General features: G+C 45.1%; 1 protein-coding gene and 1 pseudogene across 1 annotated transcript; one reads left to right on the top strand and one right to left on the bottom strand.

The window, feature by feature from the left end:
• The first annotated feature begins 173 nt into the window (after positions 1 to 173).
• On the top strand, positions 174 to 860 carry LOC124662889 (annotated as a pseudogene).
• Positions 861 to 13,387: 12,527 nt separating this feature from the next.
• LOC124662888 lies at positions 13,388 to 14,548 on the bottom strand. Its single transcript, XM_047200670.1, has one exon. The coding sequence runs from the start codon at positions 14,546 to 14,548 to the stop codon at positions 13,388 to 13,390; it is 1,161 nt and encodes a 386-aa protein (XP_047056626.1).
• Between the last annotated feature and the right edge of the window lie 2,955 nt (positions 14,549 to 17,503).

Genomic DNA, 17,503 nt, shown 5'->3' with positions numbered 1-17,503 from the left:
CCCCGCGACACCGGCGTCCACGCCGTACGACGTCGTCCTCAAGCTCGGCGCCTACCAAGGCCTTCTCGGAGATGTCCCCGGTGCTCCAGTTCGCGCACATCACCTGCGTCCAGGCGGTGCTCGACCACCTCCGCGGCACCGGCTGCATCGACGTCCTCGACCTCTACATCGCCATGGGCGAGCAGTAGGCGTCTCTCATGCAGGAGCTCGTGCAGCTCCGCCCGGCCACGGCGCTCAAGGTCACCGCATTCGTCTCGCCAGCGTCGTACCACCCGCTCGAGCTTGTGTGATCATGGAGTGCAGCTCATCCACGAGAACCTCTCCAGCTTCGCCGCTGACCTCAGTGTCTTCTTCCAGTTCACCGTCTTCAACATCGACACCCTCAACCTCGCGGACCTCGTGGCCATCGCCGTCCACATCCCCGTCGGCGCAGCACACGCGGCCGCAATGCCAGCCATCCTCCGCCTCGTCAAGCGACTCGGCGCCAAGGTCATCGTTGTCGTCGACCGCGGCTGCGACCACACGGAGCTCCCCTTCGCTGCGCACCTGTTCCAGGCGTTCCAGTCCACCGTCTTCCAGCCAGTTTCTGGTCCAGCCGGCTGTCGAGCAGTGCGTCGTCGGGCGCCACCGCGCGTCTGTCGATAAGGCGCAGAAGCTGCCGGCCGTGGCGAGCCGTGTTCGAGTCTGCCGGGTTCACGCCGGTGCAGGCCAGCATGTTCATTCACTTCGGCAGGTCCACACACATGCTCTGCCATGGTGCGCTGCAACTTTATGCTCTGCTGCGCTGCGCCTGCAATGGTAGCGGCAGCAAGCTCATTCATTTCGGCAGGTCCACACATATGTATTCGTATACGAAATAACACACATGCGGCAGTGGATCTTGTACACGATTGCTGGACCAATCAACACCCGAGTTGACGCGGGTTCACATGTCGCCGGGTTCCATCTCAATTAGTTGCAAAAATATTAAACTAGGGGGTAAAAACATGAATTTACTCCTGAAAAAAATGATGCTTATAGTCATCACATAGCAATACATCATTGATTAAGTTGGAGAATGGCTGAATGGGTGCTGAATTACTATGCCGATTGCAAGTACATAGTCCATGTGGCTCCAAGTATGGTGAAAATCCATCTATTATTACCATAACTTAATCAGATAAGCCCTTGTGCATGTGATGTTCTTTTTTTTAAAGGAGGTTAAAATTCCCGGCCTCTACATTAAAGTGATGCACACAACTTTTTTTTATTGAAGTTGATGTAAGACAACGATGCTAAAGTCATCAAAAATAAAGTACTGATGCATGGACCGAAGGTAAGCAAGGATGTGAAACTGCATCCGTCGTAAGCAGTCAAATGAAGTTACAACTCAGTGATACACTTTGGTAAAGCACCAACATCCACATTATGAAATCTGAGTAATAGTGAACTTGTGGAATAGTGCAAAAAGATATAGGTTCAATTCATGAACTTTGGCTTGAAGAGCAAACACTATAAGTCCATAACGCACCTAATGTAAAAATATTGACAAACACCAAATGTATTTGGAAGACCCAGTACTGTTGTCACTATACGTACCTTCCAACGTTGTACAACAAATGATTTACACTACGGAGACCTTTTTTTGACATAAACATAGCTCTTTACGATAAAATCAGGTGGCTCATCGAGCCACACATGCTGGTCCTATCTCCAAGCTAGTCTCGCTAGTTCATATTTGCTTCACGGAAATTGTGCTTGAACTGAATTTTTGAAAATTTTGCCAGGTGGTAACATTCATCTAAAGTCTCCGCTGCCGCTCCATTTGAGTAGCCTCCCTCTTGCATTTCTTGTATCACATCCAGGTTATCAGAGCAGCAAATAACTCTGTTACAACCAACAGTTTGATCCAACATGAGTCCCTGCTTCAGTGCATTGATCTCAGCTTATAAAACATCATGAACAAACTCTAATTTACTGCTACTAGCAGCTACGAAAGATCCATTGCAGTCCTAAATTACAGCCCCGGTAGCACCTCGTAGCTGGTCCTCATCAAACGAGGCATCTACATTCAACTTGACAAAATCATGTAAGGGTTTCGTCCAGCTCATCTTACGAATCTTGGGTTTGGGGGAACAGGCTGCAACGAAATTAGAATATAAGGCGACAATGGCCATTGCCGATGGCGCCACTTTCACTTTTTCTCCATGCTATGATTGCCTTCTTTCCCACCATAAATACCAACACGTGATTGCCACCGTCTCAGAGGTTTTTGACTGCCCTAGGACCGTCGATGTTTGGTGTTGGGCAGCTAGAAGGGATTCAAGTATGGCTTCAGTCATGGAAGCTATGGCGATCATTTCTTCTAGTCCCAACTTCCTCAATATCAGTTTGGCTCGGGATCATTGAAATAGCATATGCTTGGTGTCTTCTGCTCCAAGCTCACATAAGGGGCATTGTGCACTTACATTCGCATGCCTATTTGCCAAAACCGCCCCACAGGGTATTGTTTCCTGCATCAAACGTCACAGATAAATTTTCATCTTAGCTGGACATTTTAATCTCCAGATTGTATCCCACATCGGGTGTGGATTCATTGTATCTGCAAGTGCACCACCACATACTTTGGGTCCAATTTGGCATCCCATTCTGCATTATAAGCTGTCCGCACTGAGAAAGTCCCAGTTTTCTATACAATGCCAATAATCATTATGTTTTTCAGCAGTTCAATTTCAAGTCTGAAAACAAACATTTCAGTTCAGGTCTAGAAGGGGAAGTCTGAAAACATACATTTCAGTTCAGTTCTATAAGGGAGCTCACATTGCATTGATACAATTGCAACTCTAATATGCAACACAACTACACAGATTGATGATTACACTTCGCTTTCTGATGAAAATGCTAGCAAACTAAAATAAGATACATAACTCCACATATTTCTTTCTCGCTGTTAGCTCTAGCTAATGAGTCATAATTTGTAGTCACAGAGCATGCTGCCTACCGACTTCCTCTTCCATAGTGCCAGCTACTCTGTGGCTTTATCCTCTGTCTGACTCTGTCTTCGGCCAGAGGTGATGCGGCGGATAGGCGCCCACGACGATGAGAACAAGAGGGGCAGGGGAGGAGCTGAATGATGCAGTGAGCGACAACAGATGAGCTAGCAGCGAGTGATGCCGCTGACTAGCGCAACCATAGCGGAGCCGTTGAGTAGGAGGTGGAATCACGGTGATGGATGAGCTAGGCGCTGGGGAGTCGAGCGAGATGACTCGCGGAATATTTTGACCAAGAAATGAGGCAAGAACCGAAAAAAGCTAGCATTTCGAAACAATTAGCAAAGTTGAGGGTTTGTATTGTAGCAAGTTTCATTTCTTAACACACAACAGAGAAGGAATGATTTTCAGCTTTCGCAAAAGCACAAAAAGCACATGGGTCACAACCTTCTGTCTTAGTTTTACGAAATATTAGAGGCACCTTTAAAGAGCAAGCTATGTATAGGTCTGGAATATTCAAATCTACTATTACATTGATGAGAAGATCTTTGGTGTTTAATGATTTCTGTTGTTGATGGCTCCGTTTTAGCTTCCAAGACATGTATCTAAGTACTCCTAATTTCATCATATCGATTTTCTTCTGTAAAACTTAAATAAGGTATTATCCAGGAATATAAGACACCAACCATATCGTGTGCTACTCTGTTCGTAATTTTGTGTGCTTTATCCTAATTCCATCCTATCATATTTATTTTGTAAAACCTAAAAAATGTACCATTATTTTCTCATCTTGTTCTTTTTTTAAAAAAGAAATAAGCTGATTTTTATCATCGTTATACAAAATTTAAATCGTCGTTAATTTTATGGGATCGTGCGCCAAGGCGCACATCTAAATCTAGTGGTTAACAATTGTAGTCCCTTCAAGCATAGGTAGTGGTAAACAATTTGACTTGGTTATGACTATTGATTCTAGGACCGTTTTAAAATTTGGAGACACTAGAATAAATAGTACAGGGAAGGAATATTTTACCATTTACCTCTTTTGTGTATCTCTATATCTCTACTACTTAAAAAGAACGAACATGTTCCCCCTTCTCCCCCTACTTTCGTCGTCCTTTTGGTCGTCCCTCCCACCAAAACAAGGAAAGTCAATATCAATCAGGTGGGACAGCCAAGGAAATCCGAAGAAAATAAATCAATCTCTACTACTTATTCCTATTCCCTATTCTTCCAGAATATCAACTCGCGCAATTAATCAGCCCGGGCCGTTTTAGGAACCATCAGGAATCTCCACATTAATGGAATATCACTTTCTCACAAATCTATCTACACTATTAAAAAGAACAAACACTCACCAATCTCTTCTCTATCCCTACTACTTAAAAAGACTAAACGTAATCCCTATTCTCCCCATTTTCGTCCGTTCCAACTTTTTGGTCGTCCGTCCGTCCATCGAAACAGGAAAAGTTAACCAGAAATCAATCATGTTGCGTTTAATCCAGAAATCAATCAGTCCCAATCAATCCGCGATAGATCTTTTGCAGAAGGAATCAGCCTGCTGAAACGGACATATAAAGGAAAGTAATAAATCAGCCAGGACGTATGCAATGTGATTTTTGCCCCTCCACAAAATCAGCAATTCCTTGATTAGTAATTTTTGCCCCTCCACAAATCTCGCTACAGCGTGATTGGTCAATTTTTTAGAGGCTACGAAATTTCATGTGTTTCCGTTTCTGCTCCTCCCTCCACGCACGATCCACCGACTCCACGCACTCCACCTGCTGCACCAACTCCTCCTTCGCGACGACGACGATGCCCTCTCCCTCCCTCGCGACGGCGCACTCTTTCTCACGACGATGGCGCCCTCTCCCTCGCACGCCACATGACGGCGCTAACTCGCCTGCTTGTGTCGTCTGTGCTGGCCAGCAAATCTGCCGCGTCGTCTGCGCATGGAGGTTGAGATCAAAATGGCATCTTTTGCTCCTCCGGCGGCCGGATCTGCTGCGTAAGGGCTTGATCTGTCGATCCAACGTTAGGGACAAGCTCCAATCATGGTTGTGGCCGGCGGGGACTACCAAAACGGCCTCCAATGGGTCGTGCACTTCTTCGGCACGCAGATCGGCACCGCCAAGGTATTCGCCAAGGTACTCTTCTCACCCTCTCGCCGCCTGCTCTGCTTGCTCGCTCATCTGTTGCGCGGAACAAACCTAAGCTTGTTGCTATCGCAGGCGCTGTCGGATGAGGCCAAGGACAAGTACGACAAGGCTGTCTTCAAGGTGGTCGATCTGGTACGGTTCCGATTCCATCCTCAGTGCTACGCTGCTTCCCAAAATTCCCTCCGTCTTTTCCCTTTGTGTGGTATGTTATGATTGATGCGTCCTGATGACTGCTTCATTAGATTGGAGTTACGCGGCGGAGGACCAGGAGTAGCAGGAGAAGCTCAAGAAGAAGAGTTCTTCTTGTCGACGTGTGTATCAGCAATTTCATCTCCACCTTTTACTGATTATGTCCAGTACTACACCTGTTTAGCAAAAGAAACCATGCATATTTATTCAAGCTAATCGCTATTCGAACCAGCAATAAAGCTAGGGCAGCCCTCTTTTGTGGAATAAAGTTACACTACTTAACTGCTAACGAGTGTTGTTACTGTTGTTTTCTGAACCCATTCTCATTTTTCATAAAAATTTCTCTATTAGATTGTGAAATACCATTGGACCTGAAGATTAAACTGCAAATGTGTTCCTATGATAGAAAAATCTTTTTCGGAATGGAGTAACATTTTTGTTGTCTGTACTTGTCTTGTCATGGTTGATTTTCATTATTCAGTTATGCCAGCCTGCAATTACTTTTACTCTGTGTTTGTTCTCTGCACTTATTTAACTCAATAATATTTAATACTCGTTTCAAGAATTCATTGACTGATTTGCTTTGGGATGCAGCTTCCAATGGTGTAGCCATTGAATCAAGTGGAAGGCAACTGCTTGAGCGAGTAACTATGAGCCATGCTTCCACAATTTACGAAGCGAGGTTCAGTTATATACTTGTTTTTTACTGTAGCCATTTTTTAGTACTCCCTGCAATTTTAGTAGTTCAGCCTGCACTTTTACAACATGAGATATATATTTGGTGGTAGAATAAAATCAAGGTCTACTGTATTGAAAGTAAATGGAGTATTGTTGTTGCTATCTGAAAGTAAATGAACCATGCCTTTTTTTGGGTCTATGACTGCAAATCTAAATCTTCACCACTTGCAGCACTGTTGCTTCCTCTGGGCTTGGGATCCTAGCAATTGATGAGGAGATTCTTTACCAGTGAACTACAGATGGCAAGACATTTGTTGACTACTTGAAGGACCAGAATATCATGCTTGGTATTAAGGTTGACAAGGTATGCATTTAATGATCTGAAAATCTTCGATTCCTTATGTTGTTTTAGTCAACAAGCCAGTTCCACCATTCTAATTATTTTTTACTTGATTTATGTTGTCTTGCCCGAAAGGGTTTAATTCCGTTGCCCTGATCCAACAATGAATCCTGGTGCCAAGGTGTTGATGGTTTGGCTTTAAGGTGTGCAGAGTTGAAGTCAAAGAATGATTGTGCAATTCTTGCTGACGATTTTGAGTTGCTGCTAGGGAAGCTAGGTCATTTTACTGCTATTGGAGATATAGGTCGCCGTGGTGGTGCTTGCTGGAGATCACGGCTCGCTAGGAGGCGGCAAGAAGGTGATGTCGTTGATCAGAAAGGCGATGCATAGCCTGGGTGGTTGGGGATGAGTTGCTAGAGCTCTCCTTATCGACCTATGCAGCCGAGATATTGGGGACGAACTGCTGGTGTGGCCTCCGGTGCTGCCAGGAGGTTGGGGGAGAGCTGTGGTGTCTGCCGGCGCGGCCTCCGGTGCTGCCGGGAGGTTGGGAGCGAGTTGTCGGCGCGGTGATGATTGCCAACTTATTTTTTTAATTCGAGAGCATCATACTACATTAGTAAGCACTATACTACCTCCTTTTGAAATGTAAACCTTTTAGGAAGCTGGATTCCTAAAAAGGCATACATTTTTGAAACATAGGTAATATATAGTTTCATTACTACTGTTTACTATTTTTGTGCCATACAATATGCCCGCCTCTGGTTGATAATAGGTGTCAACATGAAATTCTTCTTGTACTTCATTAAAGCCTTTTCATTAGATTTATCTTTGCAGTGGATTATAATATTTATTACTATTAGTTTTAAATACATGAATAAGACATTTTCAAAGAGTTTAGGGACAGTATTACAATATGCGAAGTCGGGCTTGGGATTTAGACCCGTTGTTGAATGGGCGTGAAGGGTAGGAAGAACAAGTCAGGCTCAGGATTTAGACCCGTAGCAACACACATACATTTTCGTACGATGAATCATAAAGTCCATGTGTTTGTTCCAAAAAAAACTTGCAGCGGGTACTCACAATTGTTTTTTCAAAATTTAGACGTATGTTTTCATTATTTCAAACAACCCAAAACGTATGCAAAATTAGGAAGGAATTTGTTCATCACAACATCGCCTCCTTATCCCTTAGGGGTGGGCATTCGGTCATGATCGACAATTCGGTATTCGTATTTCGGTCTATTTTGAGTTCGGTCATAAAAAATGAAGACCGAAATATACTTGCTTGTTTTACTACCCGACAAATTCGGGTACCCAATAATTCGGGTTCGGGTTCGGTCATGACGGAACATCATAGTCAATGTTGTCAACATAAATATTAGATATTATTTAGTAAGAAGTTGGCAACATTTTAGATGTATTTTTGATGTTTTTAATTGCATATATTATCATCAATTGGCGGGAATAAATGTTGAACAATCTTAAAAAATGTAACAATCTTAGAGAAGTTTGATCAACATTCAAGAATATCATATCTCACGCACATCACACAATTGTAAAGATCGGGATAGTCTCACGTAAAATTCAGTCTATTAGGTTACTTGGAAGAAATGACCGAATTGACCAAACTAAATTCGGTCTATAAAATTTTCTAACCAATTTCTTTATTGGTCATTTTGGCCTCGGTCTTTTCAGGTTCGGTCACGGTCTTTTCGGTTTCGGTCTTCGGTTGTTTTGTCCACCAATGTCTTTTTCTACCCAATTTCTTTATTGGTCATTTTGGTCTCGGTCTTTTCGGGTTCGGTCTCGGTCTTTTCAGTTTCGATCATCTGTTCTGATCAATGTCTTTTTTATGCGATTAATGTCTTATTCTTGTTATCCCGTGGCAACGCACGGGCAAATGTCCTAGTATATATACTACTTAAAAAGACTAAACTGGTTCCTTATTCTGCCATCCACCGCAATACGTCAATTGCTTCGTCGTTCATTGCGCTTCCTCGTCCGTCGTCCACATGGGCCAGGCCCAATGAAACCTGCGGTTCTTTGATCTCTCCCCGTAACATCATGACATTGGCGGCGGGGCTACATCACGCCTCAACCCCTCCACCCGCCACTGCGTCGATCTCCGGCCACCTCATCCGGCCGGTGGAACAGGACTGCCGTGTCCGAGAACGCCCGAGCCATCCCCGATCGCCAACTTCCCGCAGCCGCCTCCTGTTCCTCGGTCGTGGACTGCCTGGGTTCCTCGAGCTCGTGTCTTCACCGCTCGTTCGGATCGGCTCGCCTTAATCCTCGGCTGCTGCAAGACGCAGCGGTCGCCGGCGGGAATCCCCGATGCAACCACCCATGCTTCCTGCCTCCATGGATCCGCGGCCAGCCGCCACCATGCATCCCATGTCCCAGCTCTCCACCGCCATGGATCCAGGTCCAGCCACCACCATGGATCCCAGGTCCTAGCTCTCCACCGCCATGGATCCAGGCCCAGCCACCACCATGGACAAGCCCATGCATCAGCGGTACATACCTCCTCCTCACGGTGAAATACTAGGGCAACGGAAGGATTGATCTTGGTGTGGGATGCCGATTTGGTCACCACCATCGGGACAGTGGCGATGGTACTGACGACGAAGAAGTCGTTGCAGCCGGCGTGCCGATCTGGCTACACGCAGGCAACCTGGATGCGTGGTCGTCTTCTCTGCAGTTCCATCCAGGATCTGCTCCTGTTTCCATAAATTCTCTTCTCACAAGGTAGCCATCTCCTAAAAAATTGCTTGCAATTTTCAGTATATACATCGCAAATCATGTTGATCCTGTTCCATATATGCATAATAGATTTATTATTGTTTACTTGTGGCTATTTGATGAATTGACACATTGAAGTTTGTTGGCCTTTTCCATTGCAAGTAGATGTGATGTATGCATTTAGAAGGAATAGATTGGATGGGAAGCAAGCACTATGGGGCGTAGTGCTAGAATAGATGGATAGACTGGTTGATCAGGTGGAATAATTAAAAGAAGATGAGAAGTAGTGGCAGGAATTAGCACATGGGAACTAAACGGATACATGGGATCATTCAGTGGTTTGGTCATGACCAGCTAAATACATATCAAAACCACACCCTAATTAGGGAACGCAAAAGCACTAAAACACGTGCGTTTAAAACTTTAAATTCCTGGCAACGATTCTTGGATGGGCGGTGCTAGGGAGTTGGTGCTGCGGGTGCCGATATCATTCAGTGGACTGATATATCTGTGTTACACGCCGGGATGGATGTAGGAGCATTGGGGAAGGGGAAAAGGGATGTAATGCTTGAAGCTTGGAAGGCTATGGACCATAAGCTTTGACCTACGAGAGAGCCAACTCAGCTCTAGATTCAGCCTCCTCTTTGTGTAATATAGTGTAACCATGATCAAATATATCATTAGCGTGAGATGAGATTGTGTCACACAAATATGTATTGCTTGAGTTTTGTTAATACATTATTCTTCATGCGGATAAACATGGTTCGGTCTTTCAAAAGTATAGCATACTATGGCAGTAATGAAACATTGTTGTTGATTCGGTGTTTTGGAACCAAATCATCCATTTCAGCACATTCAGTAGAATAAGCATGGATGTATGTTGACAGAAACTCTAAATAGCATATGATTACTCATATTCTGTACAGTTACCATGCTTCCTTTGTACCATCACATAGATAGGCAGATAACAATGATTTATGGAGATCATGCGGGTGTGTTTGACTGTTTCATAGTTGTCTCTTTCATCACTAGCGAGTAAGTGGTCTGCAGCTTGCCAGCTTCTCAATTTTCCTTTCCTCAAATGTTCTTTGCTGGTTGTTAGATCCATGCTAGATCGTGATTGTTGTAGCCTTAGCTAGCTAATTTGATTTGAAGTAAATATTTCTTTATCCTTCCAATTAGTGTACTTTAGATCTTCAGATCTCTTTCCTATTGTTATTTAGAGTACAAATCTTCTGAAAAGGTGCGAGCAAGTACAAAAGGGGATACAAGGCGCATGCGACACAACGGGTGGCACATGAACGGAAGGGGCAGCTCTGGGGCGGTTTTGTCAATTCTTCGGATAGTGAACATGCATGTGGAAGCCACAACCATAACAACACAAGAATGATTCTCAAAGGTTTGTTGTCTCTGATCACTTCATATGTTGAGTGCTATTAAGTGAGCTAAGTTAGGAGTGTGGCTATTCAAAATGTTTACTGGTGGTCAGTGCACAAAATCTTGTGCATCTACTCTTTAAATTATATATGCTATGGATGAGGGTGGAGGGGGGATAGCAGGCAACTGCTAAAAATGTCTTCTACACTACTTAAAAAGAATAAATATGTTCCTCCTCACGTAAACCAATACGTCAAGATTTTTTGTCGTCCTTGGGTTCTCTCATCCATCGTCTGACAGTAATATTTTAGCCGGGGTGAACTTTAGTTAATTTGGTGAGCATCAATGAAGTGATACTTGTTTAACTTTGAAGGATATTCTTCTTTTTCTCCGCAATAAGATGGATAATATTAGTATTTGTTATTCAATTAATTGTATATGTGTCTTATGCAATCTAAAGTACCAGGATCAAGATATGATGTGCAGCGAAGCGGAAACTTTCCGATAACCCTTAATAACCTTTAATAATTGTATATTATGTCTGTCAACTGAAGCTTGAAACATTTGTACACAATTTAAGACCTCCACACTGACATGAGTTTGTTCTTCTTTTTTTTGCTTTCCAAATGATGTACTAGCCTCCCTGCACATTTATATTGTCGTAATGCTACATCTTATCCACTTTTGTGGAGTGCATGGTTGTTAACTTGCTATCATGGTCACCTAATCGTGATACTAAAACAGGTGAACTTGGATCTGTAACAATATAGGAGGGGATGTCCCGTGAGACTAATGCAGCGGCGGCAGCGCACTACCGTCCTAGCGATATGCATGTCACTAAAGTCCCTCACCAGGCAAGAAACTTTGTATCCTTGAATCTATGATCTAGATAAATTACTCATATAAATATGCAATTTATCTCAAATGCTTAGTCCAGATCGTTGATGTTACATCTGCACTTTTATCAATCTAGCAAATGTTTAGCTACTTTCAGTACCTATTTTAGATAGTACACTATTTTCTAGCTCTTATTTTGCCCACTTTAGTGACTTCAGTTTAGAATAGCATATATATATATCTCTTCTGTTATAATTGGGAAGCATGGGATAATGCTCATTCAGTTATGCATTTGCATGGCAGATGCATTAGTAATTTGCTACTTTGGTTAGCTTATTTAGTGGACCTTATTTATCAATGTGGCTGATGAACTAGCTAAGTGTGGTACTGCTTTCGATGATAGCAAATGCTCTGTAGAGCTCCACATGAGCCACAAAATTGCATGTGCTTTTGTCTACAAAATTGCAGCAAGAATGTACTTTATATACTGCATACATGAACATGCTAGAAGGTTAGAGGAAGCATGAAATTTTTTTAGGAGGAAGCATGTATTTTATATACTGCTTACACCTTTGATTCCCTCCTGCCCTGAGAAAATAAAGCGCATGATGGTCCTGTACCACTGAATGAAGCATTTGATAGGAATTTGACACTAGAAATTGCATTGCTGTTTGTGAAAAAAACTCCTATTCTACTTGCAATGTGCATCAAAGTCAAATGAAGTCAAATGATCTTTTACATGCCTTGTTGTCCCGTGACAAGCTGGAGATGTACACGGAAGTGATGAGGCGCTTGGATGACATTGTTGATAATTTGTACAGTATAACTATCAGATTTCTCTATTCCAACCATTTAGATTGCTGAAACGAATTTAATTATGTAGAGAATAGTAGTGTCTTCTTTCACATGGTATTGGATTTGCTATAGTCCGCAAGTTTTTTGATAGTGTCTTAGGAATAATGTGTATGCTTTCAAGTGGTGTTTTATTTATGAACTTATGAGCAATGTTTTTATTCAGTTATAGTATATAATCATTTTCTAAAAGGAAGGCAAGCAACTCTGACTCTACGCATCTTTAGAACTGCATTCTCGAGGCAGGCGAGATGCTGGCTAAAGGGGCTTCGAAGGCTTGAAGCTTGAATCTTAAGGGAGGAGCGACTGGGGTGATGGGGGAATGCTTCTACTGGACAAGATATTTACATGTCCTTTAACATGTATGATATATGTATAGTACTATATAAATATGAATATTTTGAATAGAGTGCTAATGTCTAAACACAGTGTTGTAATTCCATTCATTCTATTTATGTGAGGTCACTTGTCCTACTATATATATGATCTCACTGGTTTTCACCATCCAACTTGACACAAAGTGAAATCTATCGTAAGAATAAATTTAGTGGGTTCGGAAATATTATGTACTCCCTTTGTCCTGAAATAAGTAACTCAATTTATATAGATATACATATGTATAACTAAAATATGTATATATATTTTTGAGTATAGATAAAACTAAGTAATTTATTTTAGAATGGAGGGAGTACCTATGAAGACAAAACTAAGTTATCTATTTTAGGATGAAGGAAGTACCAATCTTTGGTGGCAGAATGTTATTTGTTTGTGCTACAGAGGTAGAATTGGCATGAATAATTGCAATAATGATTTATTTAAATTTCAACCATTGTTCTGCTTCATAATCTGTTTTGTCACCCGTGGCAACGCACGGGCATTTTACTAGTAAAATATAAACATTTGTGTTTGAATTTTGCTTAAATACATTTTTTAGGACATTCAGAATAAAGAGAAATATGTCCATTTTAGATTGTTAAGTTTCCCTCACAAATGCAATTATTTTTATAAGAGTTCAAAAAATGAGTGCTATCCTCATGAGTGCAAGTTGTCTCTTTATTGCATATATTGGTTGTTACAAGGGACTATGTACCTCATCTCTCCAGTTTCTCCTCACTAACCTAGGGGTAGAGTCCCCTAGAAAATAAGTTTGTTTGTTGTCCCTGCAGCCATAAGTGGGGAAATAATTGTTTCATCAAGCAACACAATAGTCTTTATTTAGAAACAAGCAGGTTAGAAAGAACAATTAGCTCACCGATTATGATGGCACCAGAAGATACGATGAATGAGGTTACCAGGGGACGGTTCAAGACCACAAGTAGATTCATCGGTTGTCCTCAACCATGTGCCACCCTTGAGGTGGTACTCCCCAAGATGTATGTCCCTGGGTTTGAGTTTTACAATGGTGTCGCCAACAATGGTAGGGAGCGCCCTAGCGCTCACACTCAGACTCCTTTCGATATTGGCAAATAGAACATTTCCCCCAATGCTCTCTACTGGGGTAAATTTGTTTAGGATAAGGTCAGCTAATCTGTAAACTAACAGGTGCAAAGAATTAGGTTTGTCACTACAACCGATAGCCAGAACATCCGAGTCACATTGTACCAGGTGGTATGGAGGCTGGATTTTGCCTGGGCATGTGGCAATCAACTTTGGTGGCGATAGGATTTCCTTATCATGGTGTGGAGGGTCGATCTGGAGAATCTGTGGGTTACTACTGTTATAACCGGAACGCTGCAATATGTACAGCCTTCCTTGGAACGACACTGACCTCCACATGGGTGAAAGGCTCCAGCTTGAGACACTCCATTGCCGGTCAATGCCGCCGGAGGTGGTAGCAAAGGCCACGTGGCCCATCATTGAAAGAAGAATCATGACCGTGATGAGTCCATCCGAGCTCACGCTGACGGAGGTAGCACTGATTTTCCTGAAATCCGACAGATCCCATATGGAAGACAGCTTAGACTTGGCCGCAAAGTCACTGACGAGGGTTGAGAGAGGCGGGAGCTCGGCGATGTCGCCGGTGAAGGGGTGGAGAAGGCGGATGGCGCCGTCTCGTTCCTGTAGCAGGAGGACGAGGCCGTCAACCGAGTCGAGAATGCGGTGGTCCTCGAACAGCGGGAGGCGTGCGCGCACGGAGAGGCCCGTGGAGAGGTTGAAGAAGCGGACGTACCCGTGGAGCTCGCTGTGGCCGGGGAAGAGCGCGCGGCCCTCGGGCAGCAGCACCCACAGCCGCGGGTGGAAGCGCTCGTCGACGAGGCCGCGGCCAAGTGGGCAGACGGTGCTGGAGCGCCAGAGTGGACAGACGGCGCGGAAGCGCACGTAATCGAGCAGATCTCCGGCCAGCACCCGCCACCCAATCAGCCGAACCAAGTCTGGGTAGAGACACGCCCAACGGGATGCATCGTCCATTCGTAGATGGTGCAGCAAATATGACAAATTGAGATGGTTGGCGAAGAACTAACAGAATCAAGATGAGATACACGCAACACGCCGCCGCCCCTCCGGCGCGGACTGTCACTTCGCCTCGCCCTGCGCCGCCGTGGGAATTCAGAAAGATGACAATTTGAGCTGCTTGGCGAAGAAGAAACAGAATCCAGGTGAGAAACCGAGCTGATGCACGCAGCACGCCACCTGCCGGTGAGACCTCCCACGTGGATCGTCGCTCCAGCTGCGCCTCGCCCTGCCCCGCCGTGGGAACTTAGGAGATTTGGGATTCTAGGGGAACTCGAGACACGGCAGCACCATGGTTTGGCCGTATTTGGGGATCAAGGTAGCCGCGGCTAGTTGGGCTTGTCCGCTTGGGCATTTATATGGGCCAGACCAATCAGATATGTCTGACTCCAGAGTTAAAAGACTTTTTTTTTTCTTTGTAGGATTATTATCGAACACACTAAATGTCGTGTATCCCTAAAAAAAATCAAAATGTCGGGTACTCTAAAAAAAAGCTAAATATCAGGGACTGCTGGTTTTAAACACAAGGTCGTAGCTCTGTCTTAAATTAATAAGATCATTAACGACAAGTTTAACAGGAGACGAAAAACAACAAGCATATAGGAGAAGAAATGAAACACAGCTTAACCTTTGTTTCTGTTTTCGAGCCTTGCGATCCGTCTGAGAAGGCATCGAAGTTGGTGAAGAAGACTGCTATTGAGTGACTCGGGCCATCTTCAACCTTCCGAGACCAAGCAAAATACTCAAGCACCATTCCTTTCACCTCCAAAGAAAGCTCCCTGCTTTCTCGCCCTGAATCGAAGGGCGACAGACCTGTCGGAGTAGAACGCTTCGAGCACGCATGGATACCGGAAGTCACGGTTGGGGAGAAAGACTCTGAGCACTCTCCTCGCTGTGCCGCCACCCACGAACATCACCGCCATCTGTAGGCCACACCACAACACGCCAACTGCTGGAGAGAGGAGAGAGATGAGGACGAACCGGATGAAAACCACCTTCGTCCTCATGCTGCTCATCGTGGCTGCATTTCTCATCTATGTGATTTTAGTTTAGATTAGTAACTAGCTTGTGATCTTCTGTTCTAACATTTGAGATCAAATAATGGTTTGGTCACTGGTATAATTGTATCATCATGGTTATGTATATTTGGTACTGTTTGATCGTAGGTAGCCGTATAGTTGGGCAGTTTAAGAAGTACTGGCAACATGCGGGCACTGCGCTGGCAGTGTGCGGGCAACGTGCTGCCACTGAACTTATCGTCAGCGTGCCATGACAGCACGTGACCGGTAAGTAGCCTACTAGCCACTTGCCATGTTTGGACGCGACAAGTAACCCTTACTAGTTACCACTGACGAGGTATCACTAGCGGATCCGCACACACGACTAGTAGCTAAAATCCGCACGCGAGCGGTAAACTATTAGGTACTAGTGAAAGTCATGAGCGTCCTTACCGCTCACTATGGTGATGGTTGGCGTTGCTGGCTGTGAGTATCGCCGTAGCTCTGAGCGACGAACACGGTGGGCCGGTATGAGGCGTGCATCGCTGGTTGGGGACTACTGCTATGCGGTATGGGGTATCTAGGTTGGGCTGGTTTTTTGATCATGATCGGATAGTCCATGAGGGGTTTATGGGTCGATTGTTTTTGTATTTCTGGTAGAATTTATTTTGTGAAATTTTGCTAAAAACGTAGAATACAGGCGCCTGGTTTACGAAAGCCGATCTAACATTCACAAAATCAGTAGTCTAAAAAAGAGAGCGAGATACCCCATAAGGCAGAGTTAGAAAAGGTATGGCTGCATGTAGAAGGTGTCCCGCATACCCTCCGACACTTTCTTGGGCTTTGGGCAATTGGCTCTCTCGTGGGCAAGACAGTGGATCTTGATCTGACGAGTCTGAGGCGCAGGGCGACTGTACGGATTCAGGTGGCTATGTTGCAGGCCGGGGTTCTTGGAGACCCATCTGATGAGACACGTCCCATTGCTAAAGCAGATGTTGTGGTCAAGTTCAAGGTCTTCGAGTTTCGTTTTCGCAGGGAGCCAGGAGATTATGTACCTGAGCCTGATTTTGTACCTCTGATCTGGGTGAGGAAGGATGTTTCTGGTGAGGGAAGGGATGGTGTGGCTGAGGGTGATGATGATGTGATGGATACTTCTGAGACTAGGTTGGGACAGGACACCGTGTCTAGTCAGTCACAGCAGGCAGGACCTAGCACCTTGGCGCCAGGCACAACTAGCACGGTGGCATCAGTTTATGCGGTTACGCCTTTTAATCCCAACCCGCAGACTCCACATGATATTGAGGCAGTGAAGAAGTTGCGGGCGATTAGCCCCGCGCTGGAGGGCCAGTCTTCGGCTTTACCTTCTCCTCGTGTTTCTGCGGTTGCTGAGCACTCTAGGTCGGATAGACCGGCGCGAGGGCGGATTTGGACCATGGGCCGCATCTCACCCGCGGCAGCTAGGAGGGCTGCGACTCCTTCGATGGTTTCGTCTTCACCTCTTCCACAGCGGCACACTGGCGGGGATATGGCTGGGTGAGGGGGTCTTCTCGCCCCAACCCCCTCGACAGCCTTCGTCCCCGTCACCTACGCTACCTCGGGAGGAGGTGGAGGTGGTGGCTACCACCATCTCCGTCGGTCGAGGGGGCTCTTCTTCCACCTCGCCCCCCCGGTTGGTGATGCGGGTCGGCACCGCCGGGCCTGACGCGTCCCTGGGTGGAGTGGATGTTGTGGCGCCCCCGAGCGCCCTCCCTCCAGTGACCCACGACGCTGATGTTGCTCCTTCGGATGCAGTTTAGCAGGGTCGCACGCCGGGGGAGGGTATCTACACCTCCGAGAAGGAGTTTGGAGGGGGTTCTTCACCACCACGGCCCCCTCCCATCGACGGCCAGTGCTCCCGGCCTTCTTCGCCGAGACT

This window comes from Lolium rigidum, chromosome 6, assembly GCF_022539505.1.
Source record: "Lolium rigidum isolate FL_2022 chromosome 6, APGP_CSIRO_Lrig_0.1, whole genome shotgun sequence".
Lineage (NCBI taxonomy): Eukaryota > Viridiplantae > Streptophyta > Magnoliopsida > Poales > Poaceae > Lolium > Lolium rigidum.
The sequence above is the reverse complement of the archived record's forward strand: the minus strand, read 5'-3'. Positions and strand labels throughout refer to the sequence as shown.

Bases quoted from the DNA above. Each gene is read 5' to 3' on its own strand.
- LOC124662888 (XM_047200670.1), bottom strand. From the start codon at position 14,548: ATGGACGATGCATCCCGTTGGGCGTGTCTCTACCCAGACTTGGTTCGG.